This window comes from Prionailurus bengalensis, chromosome D1, assembly GCF_016509475.1.
Source record: "Prionailurus bengalensis isolate Pbe53 chromosome D1, Fcat_Pben_1.1_paternal_pri, whole genome shotgun sequence".
Lineage (NCBI taxonomy): Eukaryota > Metazoa > Chordata > Mammalia > Carnivora > Felidae > Prionailurus > Prionailurus bengalensis.
The window spans coordinates 69,086,301-69,106,996 of record NC_057346.1 but is presented as its reverse complement, the minus strand read 5'-3'; the positions used below and the strand labels follow the sequence as shown (position 1 = coordinate 69,106,996).

General features: G+C 49.5%; 1 protein-coding gene across 12 annotated transcripts in view; it reads right to left on the bottom strand.

Moving 5' to 3' along the window:
- The window catches only part of MICAL2 (microtubule associated monooxygenase, calponin and LIM domain containing 2), a 223,587-nt gene that overhangs the window by 131,295 nt on the left and 71,596 nt on the right, over positions 1 to 20,696 (bottom strand). For all 12 annotated transcript variants that reach the window (XM_043580680.1, XM_043580682.1, XM_043580687.1 and 9 more), the window contains exons 3-5: positions 6,373 to 6,580; positions 3,018 to 3,134; positions 1,608 to 1,709 (exon numbers count right to left, since the gene is read on the bottom strand). In XM_043580680.1, the coding sequence (XP_043436615.1) occupies positions 1,608 to 1,709; positions 3,018 to 3,134; positions 6,373 to 6,580 (427 nt within the window). The remainder of the gene's footprint in view (positions 1 to 1,607; positions 1,710 to 3,017; positions 3,135 to 6,372; positions 6,581 to 20,696) is intronic.

Genomic DNA, 20,696 nt, shown 5'->3' with positions numbered 1-20,696 from the left:
CACATGAGCAGGCTTGGCGGACATGCCTCTGTCTTCAGCCTCCCCTGAGAACTGCCCCCACATTTGCTCACAGTATATGCAAACCTCATGTGCATTCCCAAACTTTGGTCAAAAATCCCTTGGACTGGAAACCTTGGGTTTTTATCTCAGTACCTCCTCTTTTAAGTCATCCTTCATCAGACTTTTATCGAAATGATCAGAAATGGCCATGATGGTCTAGTCTGGTATTTCTTAACCGGGAGTGACCTTGGCCCCCAGTTAGGCAAAGTGTGGAGACATTTCCGGTGGCTACAGCTTGGGGGTGCTACTGGTGTCTAGCAGGGAGAGGCCAGGGATGCTAAGCATCCTACTGTGCACGGGACAAAAAATGATGTGGCTCCAAATGCCAATGGCGTCAATATGGAAAAACCCGGCTGCAGGTCTACTTATTTGGTGCTAGGCTGCCTAAATGGCTCTTCTCCTTCTTACCTTTCTTTTCCTGTCCACGAAATGCCAAACTATACTCAGACAGGGTGTGGATTTTGGATTTGCAAATATTCAGACTTAACAGTTTTACCAAACCACCAAAATATCCCCATAAATGCTAATGGCACAATATCCAGGTTAGCAGCTTAAAAGGTCTTTGTCAGGTATTGGTTATTGATTGCAGGGATGGGGCGCGTGTAGGGATGGAGGAGAAGAGAGAGGCACGGGAGCGGGGAAAGGGTCCTCATGGTCCAGCAAGTGGTAGGGCCCAGCTAGGCAGACCACACCTCTGGAAGCCTCCAACATCGACCATCTTTCAGGGAGTGAGTTCTGTCCTCAGAGGAGATGCCCTCCCGGTCAGACCTCTGCAGCCTGCAGCCTTTAAGCAGGGCAAGCTTGAAGAGCAAATGTAGTCCCCAGTCTAAGAGATGCCATGTGAGGCCATTTTGTCCACCATCTGTGGTCTCACTCGGATACAGTTAGTGCAAATCCATACAACCTACGCACCAATTAATCTCGGCAGGGGGCGGGTGGAGGGGGAGGTGATTGAAGGCATTTCCTGGCAGTGGGGCTCCTCTCCCAACCTGATTAGCCCTTACTCCAAGAAAACGTGTTATGCTTCCAACTTCAGAACTCAGGGAAGCATGGTTTTGCGCTTTGACAGTCTGGGGAAAACAGATCTTACTGCCCAGCAGTGAATGTGCTGAAAAGTTACAAAAAGAGATGGGCTCCTCCTTCTGGAGCATTACACGTGACAGTGAAAGAACACACTCATAGTAGAAGAACGGCTGTCTTAGAGGAGGTATGAAAGTTCTTAGTGCCATGGATTGCACATTGACACGTGCTCAGTAATTGTATGCTGACTTTGAACTTCCCTGGCACTTTATCTTTATAAAACACTTTTACATGTGAGTCCTTTCCTAGCCCTCAAAATGATGCTCTGAGAAGATTCTGTTATCTACATCTTCCAGGTGGGAAAAGTGAGGTTCAGAGACAATGAAATGCTCAGCCTCAGGCACAGCAGGACAATCTGTCCTTCTGTGAAGTCCCCACCCAGCTTTAGCACATGCCATCTCGCTTTTGTGCACTGCCCCCTGCCTCACGCCCATACCCCCTGCCTCAGCTCCAGGAACAGTCTTCACCTTCCAGCGTGTTCCTGCGGCCATCAGCGCCAATGATGACGTCAAACTCAAAGTCCGACAGAGCGTGGTCCGCAGGGAGAAATTCTGCCCGCCAGCCGATTTCTGCCAGAACAGAAAAATGATTTGAGTTGGCAGAGAAAGGTGGGAGGCATCTTGGTGTCGGCCAGGAAAAATGGATAATACCCCTATGTGTAGGCACCCCAGACAGAGCTGCCAGAAGAAAGACCCAGAGTCATCCCAACTCACACTCTCATCTGGACTCCTTCTGGCTTTAATATCAATTCAATCCGGGACAAGGTAAACCAGCAGCGTCAACCCTATGCTTGATGTAACTGGTTTCTGTGCAGGTTGGGAGACTATCCTCAGTGATTCTTAAACTAGTCTTACTTGAACCTTATTTTTCCCAGCGTTTTCTACCTTGCTCTCTTCATCTTCCCCTATATTCCTCCTTGCCCTCCCATTACTGACCAGACCCAGAGGATGTGCAGGGTGTAGAAACCAGTTTGAATTGCCACTTCATTATGGTCAGAATGTTCTGTCAGGCAGTACACAGCCTTCTATGATAACATTTTCAGGTAAAATCTTGCTGGTCACCCGTAACTGGGATTTAACATCCACCAGAGGTTTGAGAGAGGCTACCAAAGCCACCTAAAGCCTCTTCTAAATTTTCAAATATCCTGGGCTGAGGACAGGAGAAGTCAGAACTGAATGAGCACATGGAGCTCTGAGGTCTCTGACATGAAGTTGCCCAAACTGAAGGTCCTGCCTCAGCAGAAGATTTTGATAATAAGATGCAGAGGCATCAGGAACAAAGTCTCCGTCCATGGTGTGTGAGAGATCCGCATTTACATAAACATATTAAAGGAGAAAGGGAAGCATTACTAAATAATAAGACACCCACAATGGGTGAAGTTTGTGGTTTGTAAATTATACTTTAGTAAGGCTTAAAAATATTACATGCCAAATTATATCATGAGCACTTATTTCATATTTTCTCTAGAAGCTTCACATTTCTAACTGGATTTTAAAATATCATATGGGTACAAAATATCCAAGTAATTGTGTGTTTTCCCACATAGCTGGAAGAGCATAGGAATGAACTTTATCAAACAACCAAATGTAGGTCTTCTATCCTAATTACTTATTACTTCATTTGTCAAATTACTGCCCCCTAGTGACAGGGTAACAAAATTACAGGTTTAATGGCATAACCAACCCCCGGTGGGGAAGAAGAGAAAAACTAAAGTGGTAGGTAGCCCTGGTCCAAAAAGGTAAAATATCCTTGACAGAATTATACCAAACAGTCCCCAACAAGAATAACTCTTACAGAAACATCCTCTGAGAACTACAAATGCGATTTCCATTTTGCGATATCTGATTTCTAGATATGAAAGGAAAAATATACTGTACTTTGATTTTCTTGATCTTCAGGAGGCTCTAGAACCTTCACAAACTCCACATTCACGTGGATTTCAACGCCCAGCATCAGGGCCACCTTGAATAGGATGAGCTGCAACTGACGAATACCTATTAGAAAGGAAAGGGGAAAGAGAAGACGTGTCAGCAGTAGTGCTTGAGTGTCTCCTGCATACAGGGTACTATATAATCACTCCTCGATGATCTCTGCGCATAGTCATGTACCAACCATGATCACTACCGAGAACTAATTATGTGCCAGCCACTTGGTGTTTTCTCACTTAACCCTTATTGTGACCCTTTGGGATAATTATTCCCATTTAATGGATAAGAAATTGAGGCTCAGTGAGGTGAAGTGATTTGCTTAAGGTGACACAGCAGCAAAACTACAATGTGGACCCAGATCTGTCTGATTCTTACACTGTGCTCTAGCTTTTAGATAATGCCATAATAATGGAAGCTCTCTCTTTCCTGCCTCCCTCCTGAGATAGGCTATAAGTTTGACAAGGTAGAGATGGAAAGGGGAGTAGACAGAGAGAGTAAATGGTCACAAGTAAAGTCAGTGATAAAATGGTTCATCTCATGGCAGACTGAGCCTAAGCTCTTAGCCACCCACGGTCAGGGGCGGCTGGGGAATACTCCCTATGGAACTGGGCTCGTGATAATTCACCTCCCATCCACTCTTCTAAACTTTCCCAGTAAGTGTCACCTCCTATCTCTCCCTTGGCCCTGCCATTCAGCACATGTAGGGATGTCTCCAAATATTTTTCTATAGAGCAAGAAACTTTCTGTGGGTCCCTCTGTATTTATTGGGCTTTGTTCATTTAACATTTACTGAGCATCTGCAATGGGCCAGGTACCATGGGAGGCACAAGAGATATGGAACTCACTCTAGTGGAGGAAACACATGTAAACAGACTGGGTCAGAGCATGGTGATTGGGGGCAGGGGAGCAGCAGAACAGCACCTGAGCTGCAGTCCCGGAAGCCAGGAGAATACCAGATCCCCACAGACAGATTAAGGATTACAAAGAGGCGCTTGGGAGTTAGGAGGCTTCCTGGGGGTGGAAATCTCTGTGGAAATCTCTTTGGCAGGGTGGTGGGGGAGAAGTCAGATTACAAAGGAAGGAGGCATGAACAGGAGAGGCACAAAGTCTATATCCTCCCTTTCTAGAATAAATGTTTTGAAATAGAAAACGGTAAAGGAAATAACAGAGGGCTTGGGGGAGCAGGAAGTCAGGAGGGAGAGAGGGGAGCTGAGCAGCCAGCTCTGCCTCCTACATGGGGCAAGAGGAAGGAATGGGTACTGGGGTGGAAGCGAGTGCAGGAGGAAGGAGGGGGCTGGGACTGAGGAGCACCCGCCAGTGGCTTCTCTCCCCCAGAGCACAGGAGGAAGGCCATCTGCTCAGAAGGAGGCGGCTGTGGTGGAGGTTCAGAGCAGCCGCCTGGGGACTGGAGGAGGATGCTGACACAGGACCATGGAGAATTGCTGAGCAGTGCTGAGGGCTGGGGCGCCACTGGGACTGGAGGCCACGGTTGGTCTGGAAAGAAGCCAATCAGCTGGGGCTCAAAGAACCCAATCCCCCTTCCTGCCTGGAAACAGGCCAGGCCTCTCCTCATCATTTCAAGGTTGCTAATCTATCCTGTTCCAGCACACATTAGGTGTTCAAAAAATTCTCCCTGCCTCCCTTCTCACAGGCACTGGAATTGCTCTTGGCAATGAGCGCCTGAATGCCAGAAGCTGGGATCCAGAGTCCTGCCAGTGTTTCTGCATACTGGGACTTTTCTAAGAACTAGGGGTTAAATTGGAGCCCCACCAATGGGGCACAGAGGGGCTCCTGGCCCACAGGGAAGGCAGCCCAACAGACTGGGGCCCTCACAAGGACCCAGCTCTGCCTCTCAGGAAGCCTTGATGAGAGAGTGGCACTCAATGTTGTCATCCTGGGTTGGTAACCAACAAAAATTCTTCTATGGGTGGTAGCGAATACCCTGAAAGCTCACACTGCGGCCTTACGGGCGAATCCAAATTTCTTTCCAATGGACTCCTGGAATTTTCTCATCCCAGAGTGGGAATAAAGTGTGGGGCCACTGCTGATAGGTTCTCTTTACTTGTGACTAAATTACACCCTATGTGGTTGACCATTGTCTCCAGTCATTCCTCTGAGCCCCACGCCCTTTCCCGTCGGCTCCTGTCCTCATGAGAACATGGCTCTCAGGGTTCTCCTCCCACCCACTGGTTGAGAGACTGAACCCTGAAGTTGGGGACCCCGGCCACTTCTTGGTCACTGCACACCAGCGGATGCAAAGCACTTCCCAAGTACCTACTACTTGCCAGGCACAGTGAGAAGCACATCACAAACTTGACCTCACTTAATCCTGGTCCTGGTAGGCAGGCATTAATCACATGTGCAGGAGACAAAGCTTGGGGCTTGAGGAAGGTTAAGGAATTTGACCCAAGTTACACAGCAAATGGGCAAGACCAATTTGGGGCCCAGATCTGTTCAAACCCTTGAACTCTCCCCATAGTATTAATCTCCCTGACTTTTATGAGTCACAGTCTTATATACAAGGTGACTAAAGACCTCCTCCCTGTTAAGCATTAGGGGAAGTCTGTCCTACAGCTGGTCTGCACAGATCTTGCCTGGAGAGACCCAGGCCTGAGGAATGCAGAGCCAAAGGGCCTCAGTGCTCACCTTGCCCTACCCGAGCATGCTAAGCTTACAGGGCTGGCCCAGGGCCTGGAATCCATGTTCTCTCCTTCCCCTCCTTGTCTGGATGAACACCTATCATGATGCCCTCTCTCTTTTTAAAACTCAAGGAAACTTGGTACGGGATCTGCCGATTGTGTCATTCCTCTCTTCTGAAACCTGCCGTGGCTTCCCCCAGCACCACAACACAACATCTAAGAGGCCCACTCAATGGTTTTGTGTGCCTCCCTCTTCTGAACTCCTCCAGCAAGTCTGACTACTCTATTAAAGTGCAGTTTATTGTTGACAAGATCGGTGAGCTCTCTGAGAGTGCAGACCATGTCACTTGCCTCTGTTTCGGTTTCCCACACTTCATTCATTCAACAGAAGTTTACCAGACATCTACTATGTGCCAAGAACTCTTTTACACCCTGGAGATACTCTGGTGAACAAGACGTGCTTACTGCTCCGTGGGGCATACCCAGCATAGATGCCAGCACGAGGCACAAAGCAGGCCCTTCGTGAAATGTCTGCCAGTTGAATGCATGGATCCCCCAGGGACTTGTAAGCTGGAACATCCTGGAGATTCCTTAGTGTGGAGAGATGTGCCCCACCCAGGGTCAGACCCCTCCCTGAATGGGGTGCCACCATTGGCTCTACTCACTGATGTGGTCAATGGAGCCAGCGCAGAACTTCCCGTAGAATTTCTTGGCTCCCAGTCCCCGTAGGTCATGGATGGTGAAAGGCCAGAGGTGCAGCACATTGTTCCTGGAGAAGGTATCCCTCTTCTCCACCACAACCACTTTGGCCCCTAGGTAGGCAAGTTCAATGGCAGTGCGCAAACCACATGGTCCTCCCCCAACAATGAGACACTGCAGAGGTAAGAGAGAAACACTCAGTGATCTCTAGCATTGTGGACACAAACTCCTAGTCAACACCTAACTGGTCCACGCAAATCAACCAGCAAGTACAAACCAAGCACCTTTCTGGGACCTGCCATTCATCCACCCGAGGTACATTATCTGTGGGCCTAACCAGGCACTGTGCCACACCCTACAAAGGACACAGAAGTAAAAGGACTTGGGGGGAGCACAGATACACTTGAGGTTCCGAGTCAGACTGAACTGGGCTTAAACCCCAGCTCTGGCATTTGATACCTTAGCTTCCTCATCTGTGAATGGGTCTACTGCGCTTTCCTTGGGGAATTATTGAAAATAAGATTCCATCAAAAAAGCTTATGGTGCATCTCTGTGACCTTGGATTAGGCAATGATTTCTTCGATGTGACACCAAAAGCACAAGCAACAAATGAAGAGATAAATTGGACTTTATTCCTAAAAGATTTTGTGTTTCAAAGGCCATAATAAAAAAAAGTGAAAAGACAACCCCCAGATGGGAGAAAATATCTGCAGATCGTCTATCTGGTTAGGGACTGGTATCCAAATATATAAAGAATTTTACAACTCGCCAATAAAAAAAAAAAAAAAAAGACAAACAACCCAATTAAGGAACAGGAGATCATCTGAATAGACGCTTTCTCAAAGAAGATATACAAATGGCCAACAAGCACGTGAAAAGATGCTCAATATCGTTATCCACCAAGGAAATGCAAATCAAAGCCACATGAGATACCACCTCATACCCGCTAGGATGACTATAATCAAAAAGTTCAGACAAAAACAAGTGTTGGTGAAGAAGTGGAGAAACTGAAACCCACATACGTTACTGGCAGGCAGATGCTTTGCAAGATGGTACAGATGCTTTGGAACAGTCTGGCAGCTCCTCAAAAAGTTAAACATAGAGCTGGCATATGAGCCAGCAATTCTATTCCCATGTTTATACCCAAGAGAAGTAAAAACATATGTTCACACAAAAACGTGTCCATGAATGTTCACGGCAGCATGACTCATTAGAGCCAAAAAATAGAAACCGAAATGTCTATCAGTTGATGAATAAACAAAATGTGGTCTATTGATACAATGGCTTATTCAACTATAAAAAGGAACGAAGTACTGATATATGGATGAACCTTGAAAACGTCATGCCAAACAAATGACATCAGACCCACAGGGATACATATCGTATGATTCCATTTATGTAAAATGTCCCGAGTAGGCAAATCCAGGGAGGCAGACAGTAGATTAGGGGTTGCCTGGGAACGGAGGTGGGGTGGGGAATGACCCATAATGGGCATGCGGTTTCTTTTTATGGTGGTAAGACATTCGAGAATTCGATAGTTGTGGTGCTTGCACAGCTTTGTGACTACATTAAAACCATTGAATTACATACTTTAAAAGGGTGACTGATATGGTGTGCGAGTCATATCTTAAGAAAATGCTTGCATGAGAAGAAAAAGCGTATGGTATGGAATTTGGTACACACTAGTGTAGACTCTGTTATTCACTGAGCCCCAGTCCCTGTCTTCAAGGGAGCCTGAGCCTAGTGGCAAACTCAGACTTCTGGAATAAGCAACCAGAGCCCTCTGTGGTTAGTGATTCCTCCTCACCACAGAGACGAGAGGAAGAAACTATTGTCATCCTCATTTCACAGATGGGAAAACTGAGGCACAACGCAGCGAGGGAACTGGCTCCTGGCTTCCCAGATCCGAAGGGACAGAATCAGGATGCAAACCCAGGTGGTCTCACTCCAGAGCCCATCAGGCTGAGCTCCTACTGCTGTACGACTTCTACCAGGAATAAAAAGAAGAAAGAGCGTTGCAGCAGAGGGGACCATCCGTTCAGAGAGAAAGAAGTTCTTTAAGGTGGGTAGAGAAGGGTACTTCGAGGGAAGGGAAAGGAAGGAGGGAGAAGAGATGAGAGTCAGTCTGGAGCCAGATGCTAAGGGTCTGAAACATGAAGTGAAGGAGTATGGCCTTGGTCCTGCAGGCTGTGGTGAGCGGAGGTGACAGGATGGGATTCTATACGAGTCCCACACTAGGTTTCAATGGACGCTGCAGTGTTGAACAGGACAAGGGCCCTTCCCCAAGGAAGCTACAGCCTGTTACGAGAGAAGGGACAACATGTAATGACCTCATTGGTTACACTGGGCAAAAGCCCTTCCATTTAAACAAAATCACGAGGTGTTTTGGCTGAAAGAGTCAGAGACCCCTGGGCAGCACCCCGCCCTGCCCCTGGGCGGTCCCTGAAGCAACTTCAAGAGGCAAGAGTGCACCTGGGGCGGATACCCCAGCAAGGCAACAGGGAAAGAGATCTGTACCCACCCAGACCTCACTGCTCAACATGTCAGAGGCATCTGGAAGCTTCCCTTCTGCTCAGGATCAAACCTTATCTTTGAAAAATGCACGTCCCTTCCCCTAGCAAATATTCCATCATCCAGTTATCACTCATCTGGGGCCTCTGGGGTCTCAAAGGGCAAGTGCAAACAAGCATATCACAAACTCCCACACCACAATCAGCGTGGCTTTCCAGCTGGAACCTTCCAGAGAGTTTGCAGAAACCCCATTAGGGGAAATGAAGTCACCACTGAGATACGACTCACTCCAGAGATGTCGGGGAACGGGCGTGCAAATCCATTTGCTTCCTTTCTGGTTAGAGCACACTGGGGAGAGCCACCGCCCCCACTCCTTATCTCACACCCCAAACAGCTCCTCTGGCTTGCCTTGGCCAGACCATGACGGGCATTTCAAAGTAAGATTTCGAACCCTGACACTCTGAGGTTGGCTTTGGGGTTAAGCCTGGATTCACTGCATTTCTTTGCCATTAGTGCATCTTCTTCTGTTTGCTGAGTGCTGTCACTCCAAAGCCAGGGATGGTGTGGGGGTGGGAGGATGTGGGGGAAGATGGGCAGGAGGAGGAGGAGGAGGGGAGCCCGCCTGCACCCTTCTATCCACCAGGCCTGACCCAGCACCACTCCCAGAGCAAGGCAGGAGATCCCTTTCCCACCGGTATGGTGAGGTGGGGGGTGGGGCAGGGGCTGCTGTGCATTTTTCATGCAAACAGTAGCCAGGGTACTGGCTAAACCTGAAATCCCACCGGCAAAAGGTCAGTTTTCCCACCACTCTGGGCCCCAGCACATACTTTGGGCCTGAAATTTCAGAGACACCGGGCATACTGTAATCTAAAGTCAAAGCAAATACCAACGGGCCCAATTATATAAAGGGAGCAAATTTGGTGCAGATGTTATCAAGACAGGAGAGAAGGCTTGCCGGCAGGGGCCGGGCCGGTTCCTCTCAGAACACACTTGTTATGATTAAGACGGGAACTTGGGAGTTCTGACTAGAGGCCACAAAGCGCAACTGCCCCGGGCCTGGGCAGAGGACAGGAGAGAAGGAGGCTTCCCCAGCGTGCCCACAGGTGATGCTCCGGATGTTGGGTGTAGTGCAAACAGACCCCAGACGCAAAGGCTCATGATAACTCAATGTGAAAAACTCTCCACATTTCCCAGACCCGTCTGGGCTCTCGCTGCTGAGGACCGGGTGCCAAGGAAAGAAAACTTTTCATTAGGACTCAGCCCCGAGGCCTTCCTCGAGCCCCAAGTGACACGGTACATTCTGTCCACAGGGTCCATGCTAAATGTTACCCCGGAGCTAGGCTCTGCCGTTATAATGATCTGCATGTTTCCCAGGCCAGCGTGGGTGCTCCTCAAACTCTCTCCCTGTGTCCCCTGCATTTCTGTTATGCTCAGAGCCCAGTACATGGCCTGGCACACAGGCGGCCTAGATAAACAGTTGGTAGATGCACACGAACTTCTCACACCCACCCCGCCCACCCAGTTCTGGCTCTCTATCAGTAACTGGGATCTGCGGTTCATGTCAGCCAGGGTTTATGTCTGCCTTTCCCACCCAGGCGGGGGTTAGCTGGGGTCTGCCAAGGCCACCAGCATTACGGACGTCAGCAGATCTGCGTGCTTAGGCGACATCGATTTATTACCCAGTGGGGAGTGGGGCAGACCCAACACCAGCAGGAAATCCATTGTATAGATAAGCTTGGCAGTGCATTCGTGGAGAGACAAACACCACATGGAAAAATCAGCTCTTACTTATCAAGGGGTGAGAACGGGGGACGAGCAGACTAGCCCACAGTCGAGGCACCGATCATGCTTCAGGCACAGGGCTGGGGCAGCCTCAGCCACACAAGACTCTCTCACGATCCAAGAGGAGCCGAGCAGGCAGTACCCACTTCTTGATGGCATGATGCATGTTCCAATCCACAAGCGGGTGGGTGTATTGGGACCATGCCAAGAATGCTAAAGGTATTCAGTCCCCCAAGGGAAGTGCCGAGGGGACCAGGGGCTAAGCCAGGGGTTAGCAGTCTAGAGATTTGATTTCCGCTTCTGAACTCTGCCTCCAGTTTCCCTAGGGGCTCTGTGTGCAGACGTTCCGGTGAGGAGGGGCACGGAAAGCCAGCGCCCGGAGGCGGCAGGAAGGCCGGGGCCTGCGTTTCCCCAGCGCTCTGTGCCTTGTTGAAAAGGAGGAGTAGGGCATCTAAACTCTATGGGCCCAGGACTTTCTACTTGCCAGGCACTGTCCTGATCACTTTATGTATTTCATCGTTCCCACGGCCCTGTGAGGTCAGTGTCCTCATCACCTCCACTTGGTCAATGAGCAAACTGGGGAATGGAAAAAGTGAAGTCACTTGGTCCAGATGCCCTTAGTATCACCATTTTTGAGCTAAGAAACGGGAGCAAAAGACAGAAAGAAAGTCCCTCGGGTCGGTCACGGGATGAGTAAGTGGTCAAGTTTGGATACAAACGGAGGCAACGGGGGTCCAAGACCTGTGCTCGGAACCACGTATCTGACATGACAGTAAAGCAGACCTCAGGGGTGCAGTCAGGACAAAGGAAGGTGGCTTTTCACCATTTCTCTGCGTGGGGCACACCTCAGCCTGCTGAATGGAGCTGGGGTTCAGGCTGAGTGCCCAGAAGGCCTACAGGCCTGGGTCTGGGCTGAGCCTCCTATGCTTCCCTAGGGTGGGAGTTTACGGGCCGGATGGACCTTGAGCTCGTGCAAGTCCAGGAAGCCACCTTGACAGGTGCCTTGGCAGTGAGGGGTTTGGCCACGGGCAATGCAAGCCCTCTCCAGTGCATCTGGGGGGCTGGCAGCCCTGGCGGAGAGCCGAGCGATGGGAGGTGAGGCATGGTGCCATCTTCCTGGCCCCACGGGCCGGTTCTCTGGGGCCGGTTCTCTGGGGCAGCGCTCTGGTTCCAGGGACATGCCGCCCCACTTCCTCATGTGGCTTCCCAGCTTCACTGGCCCTTAGGACCAGCTGCTTATCTGAACCCAGGCAGGAAGGCCCTGTTACTGGGTTACCATGGGTGAAAACAGCTCATCTCAGAATCACAGGACGGAGACTTTGCCATCCCAAGTGCCACCCACACGCTAATATGGGGGGCTTGCGGCAGGGGCCTGGCCTCACACCCCCATTCCGCAGGGCAGCACTAAGTGGAGAGATGCAGCCACTTCAGTTTCTAGCCATGGAGGAGTCTCCGTGGGTTGGGTGGTCAGACAGGGGCTCTTGCCGGGGATTTCAAGGGGCACTCTGGGCAGGGAGCTAAATCTCATCTGACTTGACAGGCCCCGCCCCGGTCTGGCTCTCCTGTATCTGGGTCACACCCAGTTATTCCTGAGTAACAATGAACACCACTCACTAACCTCAGAAATTCACAGAAAGGAAAAGGAAAAAGATATCCTGCTCTCCCTGCCTGCTCTGAAAAAAGTAAAAATAAAAATAATAATAATAATACAAATGCCTCTGAGAAACATTCCATTCCTCCCGGTCCTTCCTTTCCAGTTCGAGCCAGCGCTCTGAGGTGCACCTGTGACCAACCACCACAGGGTCTGGATTTTCAGGGACAGTTTCATTTGCAAACATTCTGCCCCTTGGCCTTGTGAGTCCGCTTGTACTGGGGCTTTGGTCTCAAGGCGGTGCCGCCTGCCTCTGGGTGCTGGTCATACGTCACAGTCTTTCCCCGCTTGGGCACAAGCGCCCTGAAGTCAGGGCATGCGTGCCGGGCCCCATCCAGCCCCCGCTGGCAGGACAGCACAGGACCCTTCCTCTGCAGATGTCCAAGTGCCTAATCAACAGTGCCAACTCTGTCCTACCTTTGTTGGTGCCTGTACCTCCCGTGTTGGGAAAAGCAACAGTAATCACAGTGTTCCCAACAGCAACAATCAAAACCAGAGCCCACACTTGCTGCCTGCTTACAATGTGCAGGAACAGTGCTAATAAGCCCTTTGTAAGAAATGTGTCTCATTTCATTCCTACCGAAACCCTGAGTTAGGCATATTCATTACTATCTGGCACTGGGAAACTGGAGTTTGGGAAGCTTATAGGAAGTGACCAGGGTCCCAGAACTAGAGCAGGAGCTGACCTGGGACTCCAGAGTCCATGCTTGAAGTCATAAGCTTGTATATTACCTCTTCCAGGTTTCCGGGAGGTGCTCAGTGGTCTATTGTTAACATGTCCCCTCCTCCACTAAAACATGTAAGGATCGCTGAGCACCCTGTGGGATTGCAGAGGATACGAGAGAAACCTCAGAGACCGGCTGGCTGGGACCAGAGAAAAAATAAAACGGAGATCATGAATGCTGCATTGTTTGGGGATTACCTGTGAAGACTGCAGAAACTTGCTGGAGGGACAGACGGGTGACTTTCATAAAAGAAGTCCCTCTAGGAGAGGGTCCATGAGTGGCCACCCGAGGCCGAGGATGTGGACACTGGAGAAATGGCACACCAAGGTTTGGGCCAGAAAATGGGAGGGTTTGGAGGGAGTGGGCAGCCCAGCTTCCACCCTTGTTCCCTTACAGTCCCTCCCCCGAAGGAGTGGAAAGGGCCTTCTGAAGTCAGATCATTCACTCCCAGCTCACAACCTCGAGGTCTTCCCGTGGCACAAAGAGCTCAAAATCAGACCTTATCATGGCCTTGAGGCCCTGTAAGACCTTGCCCTCTAATTTCTCCTGTCTTCTGCTCCTACCACACTTCCTTCCTTCTCTGCACTCCAGCCATAATGGCCTCACTATGTACACAGAGGGCCTTTTTCATTTGCTTTGCCCCCTGTCTGGAACATTCTTCCCTTAAACAAAAATTATATATAAAACATATAAGATACATAAACATATAAAGTAAAAAATATATTTTTTTCTAATATAAAAAAGGGCATCTATTGCAAAAAATATGTAGGCCTAGTTTTATTTTTCTTCATATTAACATCCAATTTTCCAAACAGCATTTAAAATTTTTTTTAACATTTATTTTTGAGAGAGAGACAGTGCGAACGGGGAAGGGCACAGAGAGGAGACAGAGAATTCAAAATAGGCTCCGGGCTCTGAATTGTCAGCACAGAGCCTGATGCAGAGCTCAAATGCACAAACTGTGAGATCATGACCTGAGCTGAAGTCGGACGCTTAACCAACTGAGCCACCCAGGCACTTAGTCAAACAGCATTTTAAATGTTGGTAAATATTTCCAGATGTACATGTATATTGTTCTATTGTAGGCTCTTTTTTTTTCCTGTTTGTAATCTTATAGCTTTATAGTATTTTCTTTACAACATTTTCCCAAAGGTTTTCAAATACACAGAAAAGCTGAAGGAATTTTAGTGAACAAACAAGTACCAACCACCTAGATTCTATAATTACATTTTGCTCTCCTTGCTTTATGACACATTTATTCATCCGTCCGTCCCTCTACCCATTCATCAACTTATTTTTTTGGTGCATTCCAACTAAATTGCAGAATCAGTACATTTCCTTCCAAATACTTGAGGATATCACTGATTGGAGTTTGAGATGTGTTCAATGCTCCCCCCCCACTTTTTTTTTTTTAATGTTTATTTTTGAGAGAGAGGGGCAGAGAGAGAGAGAGAGAGAGAGAGATACACAGAATCAGACAGGCTCCAGGCTCTGAGCTCTGAGCACAGAGCCCGATGTGGGGCTCAAACCCACGAACTGTGAGATCATGACCTGAGCCGAAGTCAGACGCTCATCCAACTGAGCCACCCAGGTGCCCCCAAACCCTTTTTGTTTTTTAAGATACAATTCACAAAGAAATGCACATATCTTAAATATATTCATTTGATGTGACAAATTACACTATTTTTGTTCCTTGTAGCCTATCAGTCTGCTCTCCCTCACTGGTCTTTCTTCTAGTTGACCCCGTGCATTTTCATCCCCTGGGCTCTGCTGCCGGCATCTTGGTGTGTGCAGTGAGCAGCCAGGAGTTTCTAGTCAAGGTGTGGGTCTGGGGCCGAGCAGCCGGCTGTCTTGGCTCCCTCTTCTCCCTAAGAACAGAAGTCCCAGGCCCTTCCACGACCACCCCCCCCCCCCCGAAAAAGGGTGTGGAGGAATCTCACATTCCTTGAGGAAGAACAGGGGAAGGAGCCTTCTCCAATGGGCTGAGGCCAGATATACTCAAAGCTAAGAAATCTCAGGCGGGTTATAATCCACATGTGGGGGAAAAGTAGGGCTAAGATACACAAACCATCTGGGATCCAGAAATAGACAAGCTAGGTCACTGTTACCACTTTCTCTTTTTGCTAAGGCTCTTAGAACCTGTAAGTCCAGTCAGGTAGGGGTCCCCACATTACACAACAATAGTCAGCACTCACCGTTCTTCATTCAGGGACACCTGTACCTGTCTTGCCAATGTCACAGCTGTAGCTAGTAAGAGGCAGAGCCGGGACTTGAAGCCAGGCACTCAGCTCCGGAGACCATGCCTTTGGTCACTGGGCCACAGAGACCACCGCAGGTGACAGGGGCATGGAGAGAGTGGACTGGGAATCCACAACAGCCCTCCCTTGCTCCGGTTCTCAGTGAATTTTAATTTGTGATCTCCTCAAAGGCAGGGTCATACCTGGCTTGCCTCTGCGTCCCACGCCACTAGCCTGGCACAGGGTGAGGATTAGAAAAAAGAGAGGTGAGCATACATAGCAGGCCCTGGGTGGACCAGTACCCTTTGGGGGCCTAACTGGTGAGGTGGCTGGGAGAGCAGCAGGCACTGGCAGGATCCAACGGGAAAACTACAGCAATGGCAGGACACCCCTTCCAGCCAGGACTTGGGGACTGTTGGAAGGGGCCAACATCATGGTAACTCAATCCAACGAGAAAGGCAGAACACAGTCTGAGCATCCACCAACCTATACTTTCCCAGCCCAGAGAACCCAGCCCGGACCGTGCCCAGCAGTCATCAGTCTTCCTGGTGACACACATTTCCGCTCAACAGGTGCCATGACTGGGGCCACCTGAGGTCAGGAGAAGAACATACTTCGTATCTCCCACATGCCGACCTACAGCCGGTGTTAGGTGCAGGCACTCATTTCCATTGTGAAAGCCGCATTGCTTTGCCCAGCGTACAGCTGAGGAACTGAGCCTCAGGTGACATGAATGAATGGAGCTGGCATTTACTGAACTCTAATTCTGTGTCAAGCACTGATCCAAGGGCATCTCACACGTTAGCTCATGCAAACCTCACAACCACGCCAAATTAGGAAATGACGGCACAGAATGGCTAAGTGGAGTGCCCAAGGTTGTACACCGTTAGGAAGGAAGAACTGACATTCGGACCCAGGCTTCCAGTTTCAAAGCACAAACTCACGTCCATCGTGTCACGCCTGCCTGAGATGACGGAGCTAACAAAGCACAGAGCCAGGAGTCTCTACTTTTTTTTTCTTTAATTTTTTAAAATGCTAATTTTTTAAAATGCTTCTTTTTTTTTCTTTAATTTTTTAAAATGCTTATTTTTGAGAGGGGAGGGCACACTAGTGGGACAGGGGCAGAGAGAGAAGGAGACACAGAATCCGAAGCAGGCTCCAGGCTCTGAGCTGTCAGCACAGAGCCCCACGCGGGGCTCGAACCCATGAACTGCAAGATCATGACCTGAGCCAAAGGTGGACACTTAACCGACAGAGCCACCTGGGTGCCTTGGCTCTTTCTTCTCATATCGCCCTCCCTGACACCTCTCTCCCACATGTTTGGGTTCATTATCCCTTTCTGGCCCATTTTTTTCTCCATCATGGGTACTCTGACTCCTTCACTAGGGCCGCCTCATCCCGTGACCACGCACGGTGCTAAGCAAGGCTGACCCTATCAGTGGGCAGCAGCCTTGTCCTGGGCTGCCCTCTACAGAAAGGCCTCTATGGACATGGTAATGCATCTGCATGAGAAAAGGCCAGGTGTTCCTTCCGCCTTCACAGACTCTTACTGCTCTGAGGTCAGCAAAGGAGAGACTACTTACCTGAGTCCAGCGGCTGTTTCTGCAGCCAGCCCAGAGCCAGGCCGAGAGCCCAAGGAGAACAAGGCCACCCCTGCCTCTCCACAGGCATATGTGGACCAGCAAACACTCGGCCAAGAGCCCTGGAGTGTTTCCCGAGGACGACACAGCAGGTCAGAATATGCTACAAGAACACGCTGTTAAGAACATGCTGGTTTCCTTCATCTTCCTCTTTTATAGGGTCTACGGCCACACAGGCAGGTGGCTGGGTGCATGTGGCTTAGGGTCTAAGCAGGACGTAATTCACACATGCAAACAGGTGAACCCCGCCCCCTCCCCCCCACAGCCCTCCAAGGAACTCCACAGGGAAACAATGCACATGGCCGTGGAGGGAGGGGCCCGGGCTGGGAGGCAGGAAGGCCATTTCCCAGCTGTGTGACTTCCAGCACAGCAGCACATTAGGCTCCAGTGGGTTGACCTCCGTTTCCTCCACCATAAACAAGGAATTAGGGTTGTTGCGGGGATGGAGTCAATAGACCGCAGAACTCAGCCGAGCACGCGGCAAGCGTTCGCTACGTGGCAGCAATGACTGACAGCTCGTCTCCCTGCTCCCCTCCTCCTGAGCAGAAGTTCTCTCAGTGAAAGCAGGAGGGCTCCACCTCCAAGACCTCTCGGGCCAGCTCACCCAGGGACACGGATGCGGTGATCCCGCCAGTTTGAAGGCTGGGGGTGTTTCACATTCCTTGGGGGCAGATGTATTGGCCTTTATCAGGGTGCTTTAGCAGGGTAGATGTGCCCTGCCTGGAGTCTGGGCGCCCAGAAGGCTGCCAGGCCGTGGGCCCCCACACCAGCGAGCTGCCCTGTGTCCCCCAAGGCCATAGGTGTGCGTACTGTCCAGTCTTCAGGGGTCAGCACACTCTTTCTGTAGAGGACCATGCAGTAAATATTTTAGACTTTTTGCCAACTGCTGGGTTAGATCATCCTGTCTCGTGCTTCCTTCCTCAGCGTCCCCTTTATCTTAGGGGGTCCAAGGAGGTACTCACGAAAGCCCGGATGCCATTGTCAGTATCTCCTGAATTCTGATGAACTTCCCTTGCTGCTCCTGCTGCCCAGAAGCCCTGCTGCACATCGTATAGAGGCTTCTCTCGCCATTCAGGTCTCACCCCAAACATCGCATTCCTCAGACGTATCTTCCCCACCCCACCCCACCCCGTTTACTCTCACGTTTCCTTGTTTTCCCAGGGTGCTGACCACAACCCAGAATGTCTTTTTTATTTGTTAACTAGTTCACTGTGCCTCCCTCCACCTGCAGTGCAGTGTAACCTCCAACAAAGCAGGTAACTAACGTGTCTCCCTTAGTCATGCTGTATCCCCAGAGGCCAGAAGAGCCACTGACCCAGAAGACCTGCATCGCCCAATAAATCAATGAATCAAGTCCAATCGTACGTTTCCCCCAAACCAGGATGTTTGCAGACACTAACCAAAATATCATAGTCAATATATTCTTTTAATTTTTTTAACGTTTTTATTCATTTTTGAGTGAAAGATAGAGTAGGTGGAGGGGCAGAGAGTGAGAGCAAGAGAGAGAGAGAGACAGAATCCGAAGCAGGCTCCAGGCTCTCAGCTGCCAGCACGGAGCCCGATGCGGGGCTCAAACCCGTGAACTGTGAGATCATGACCTGAGCCAAGGTCGGACGCTCAACTGACTGAGCCACCGAGGTGAGGCGCCCCATGTCATAGTCAATATTCACTGAGACACTATCTTGGGGGCTGTGCACATACTATCTTATCAAATGAGACGGAAAGTAACTCATGGGATACACTGACATTAAGGTCCCACTGCCGAAAAATTTATCTGGGAAGAGGCAGAGCTAAGTTTCAAACCAAGGTCCGTCCACCTTGGCCCCAAGTGACTAACCACCCTCTTGCTTAATTTTGCAGGATTTTTTTTGTGTTGTTGTTGTTGTTGTTTTATCAATTTCATGGGAACACAGATTATCTGTGGCTGATTAGAAATGCTGGTAAGCAGTGATGTGCCTTGGGACTTTTAAAACAATGGAGGGAAGACATTATCTAAAATGTGTGGCCTATTAACTTGTTTCAAAGCACAGCTTTGGGGGAGAAGCAAAGAAATGAAGTCGCCAAGAAGTATGGGGTTTTTCATCTTTCACCAGAGAAACAGTTAGGGTCAGGTAGGGGAAAAAACTTCAGGTATCACAAAGCCAGTTAGGAATGACAGCAAATCCTGACACATCCCGAGGGAAAATCCATATGGTCCCCGTACCTTGACCCACCTCCCAGGATTGGGCTATATATCCCATATCCAACCCACTGAAGTTTAAATGGGGAAATCCCAAATCCAGATGTGCACAAGACACGGCCCAGTCTATTTCCAGAGAGACTCCTTCCCCAGTGAAGAGGCCTCACAGCTTGCAGATACCAGCAGATAACAGCATCTGACACATGCCTTCTGGGCCATTCTCACCCAATGCAGTTCTGACTCCACATGCAGCTGACACAAAAGAAATGAGCAAGCTCGCCCAGAAGCTCCCTGTAACTTCCAGGTGGGTTAACCTGACACTATAAAGTGGCTTGTAATTAACATGTTTTCAAAACTGGGAGTAGATCACAGTGTCTAGACATTGGGAGACTCCAACCCTACACCATCCTGCCCACCCAAGATTACAACCTGCCAAAGAACATGTTGTGTTTTCTTTATCAGAGGATCTTGAAAGGCACATCTCTGGAAAGCCTCTCCTCACCGCCTGCTGGGGGCTGCTGGGGAATTCTCTCTGCCACCAACAAGGAGGCATGCCTGGGCATCTCGGGCTCCCGCTCTCTAGAAGTGGCCATGCCTGGGCCACTGGAATGGCTGGGGGCATCCCCTCTTAGGCTGGCTGACGAAGTCCACATACACAAGGCAGGACTTCTGGGATCCAGGCGTATTGCACCATAGCTGCGACCCTGCACGGGAAGAATTACTGTAACCCTCCAGATAGAACAAACAAACTGCTGGCCCCAACGCAAACACAGGTGCAGGTGGAAGGGGGAGTGCTGAGGTAGGCAAGGACAAGGTTTAAGCTGTCCTACCCAGGAGCCAAGAGGAAAGGATATTTATCATTCATTTGCCCATGCATTCATTCAAATAACACTCAACACAGTTTTTTTCTAGGCATCATGTTGAGGGCTGGGGAAACAGATGGACAGGCCACATTTTCTGCCCACAGCTACTCCCACTTGAGCACAGAAAGAGAAAAAAAGACACTAAAGTTTCTGGAATTGGGTGGACTTCACCAAGCACATGCATAGAGGGATTGGGAAAGAGCAGAGGCAGAAACCTGGAAGGAAGCCACTCTCAGGCTGGGTGAAGAGGTCCTGAAGCTGGGAATAGAAAGGGTTATAGAGACACCCTTAGCCCATAAAGGTTAAGAGATTTAGTTTCCAAGTTGTTGTGTGAGTGTCAGGTACTCAGAAAAATCTGGAAGGCATGTAGAAATCCCTGTAGTTGATCCACAGAGCCAACAGAGTAAAAGATTCTGATTTTTAACAGTAACAGTAACTTCTATTCAGTGGAAGTCTGCTATGTATTACGCATGATGTATGCTGATTTCATTTACTATTAGAAACATGCCATTTTGCAGATGAGGAAATGGAGGCTGTGAAATGTTAAGTAACCTGCCTGCCCATAGTTGCAGGTTATCCGGTGATGGCCACTATGCGATTTTTACGATGCCCTAGGACCTCTGATCTTGAAGTCATTGCCCATAAGACCACATGACCCAAAGTGAGAGTGTCCAATAGAACACGGTTTCTCAGCTTTGGCAC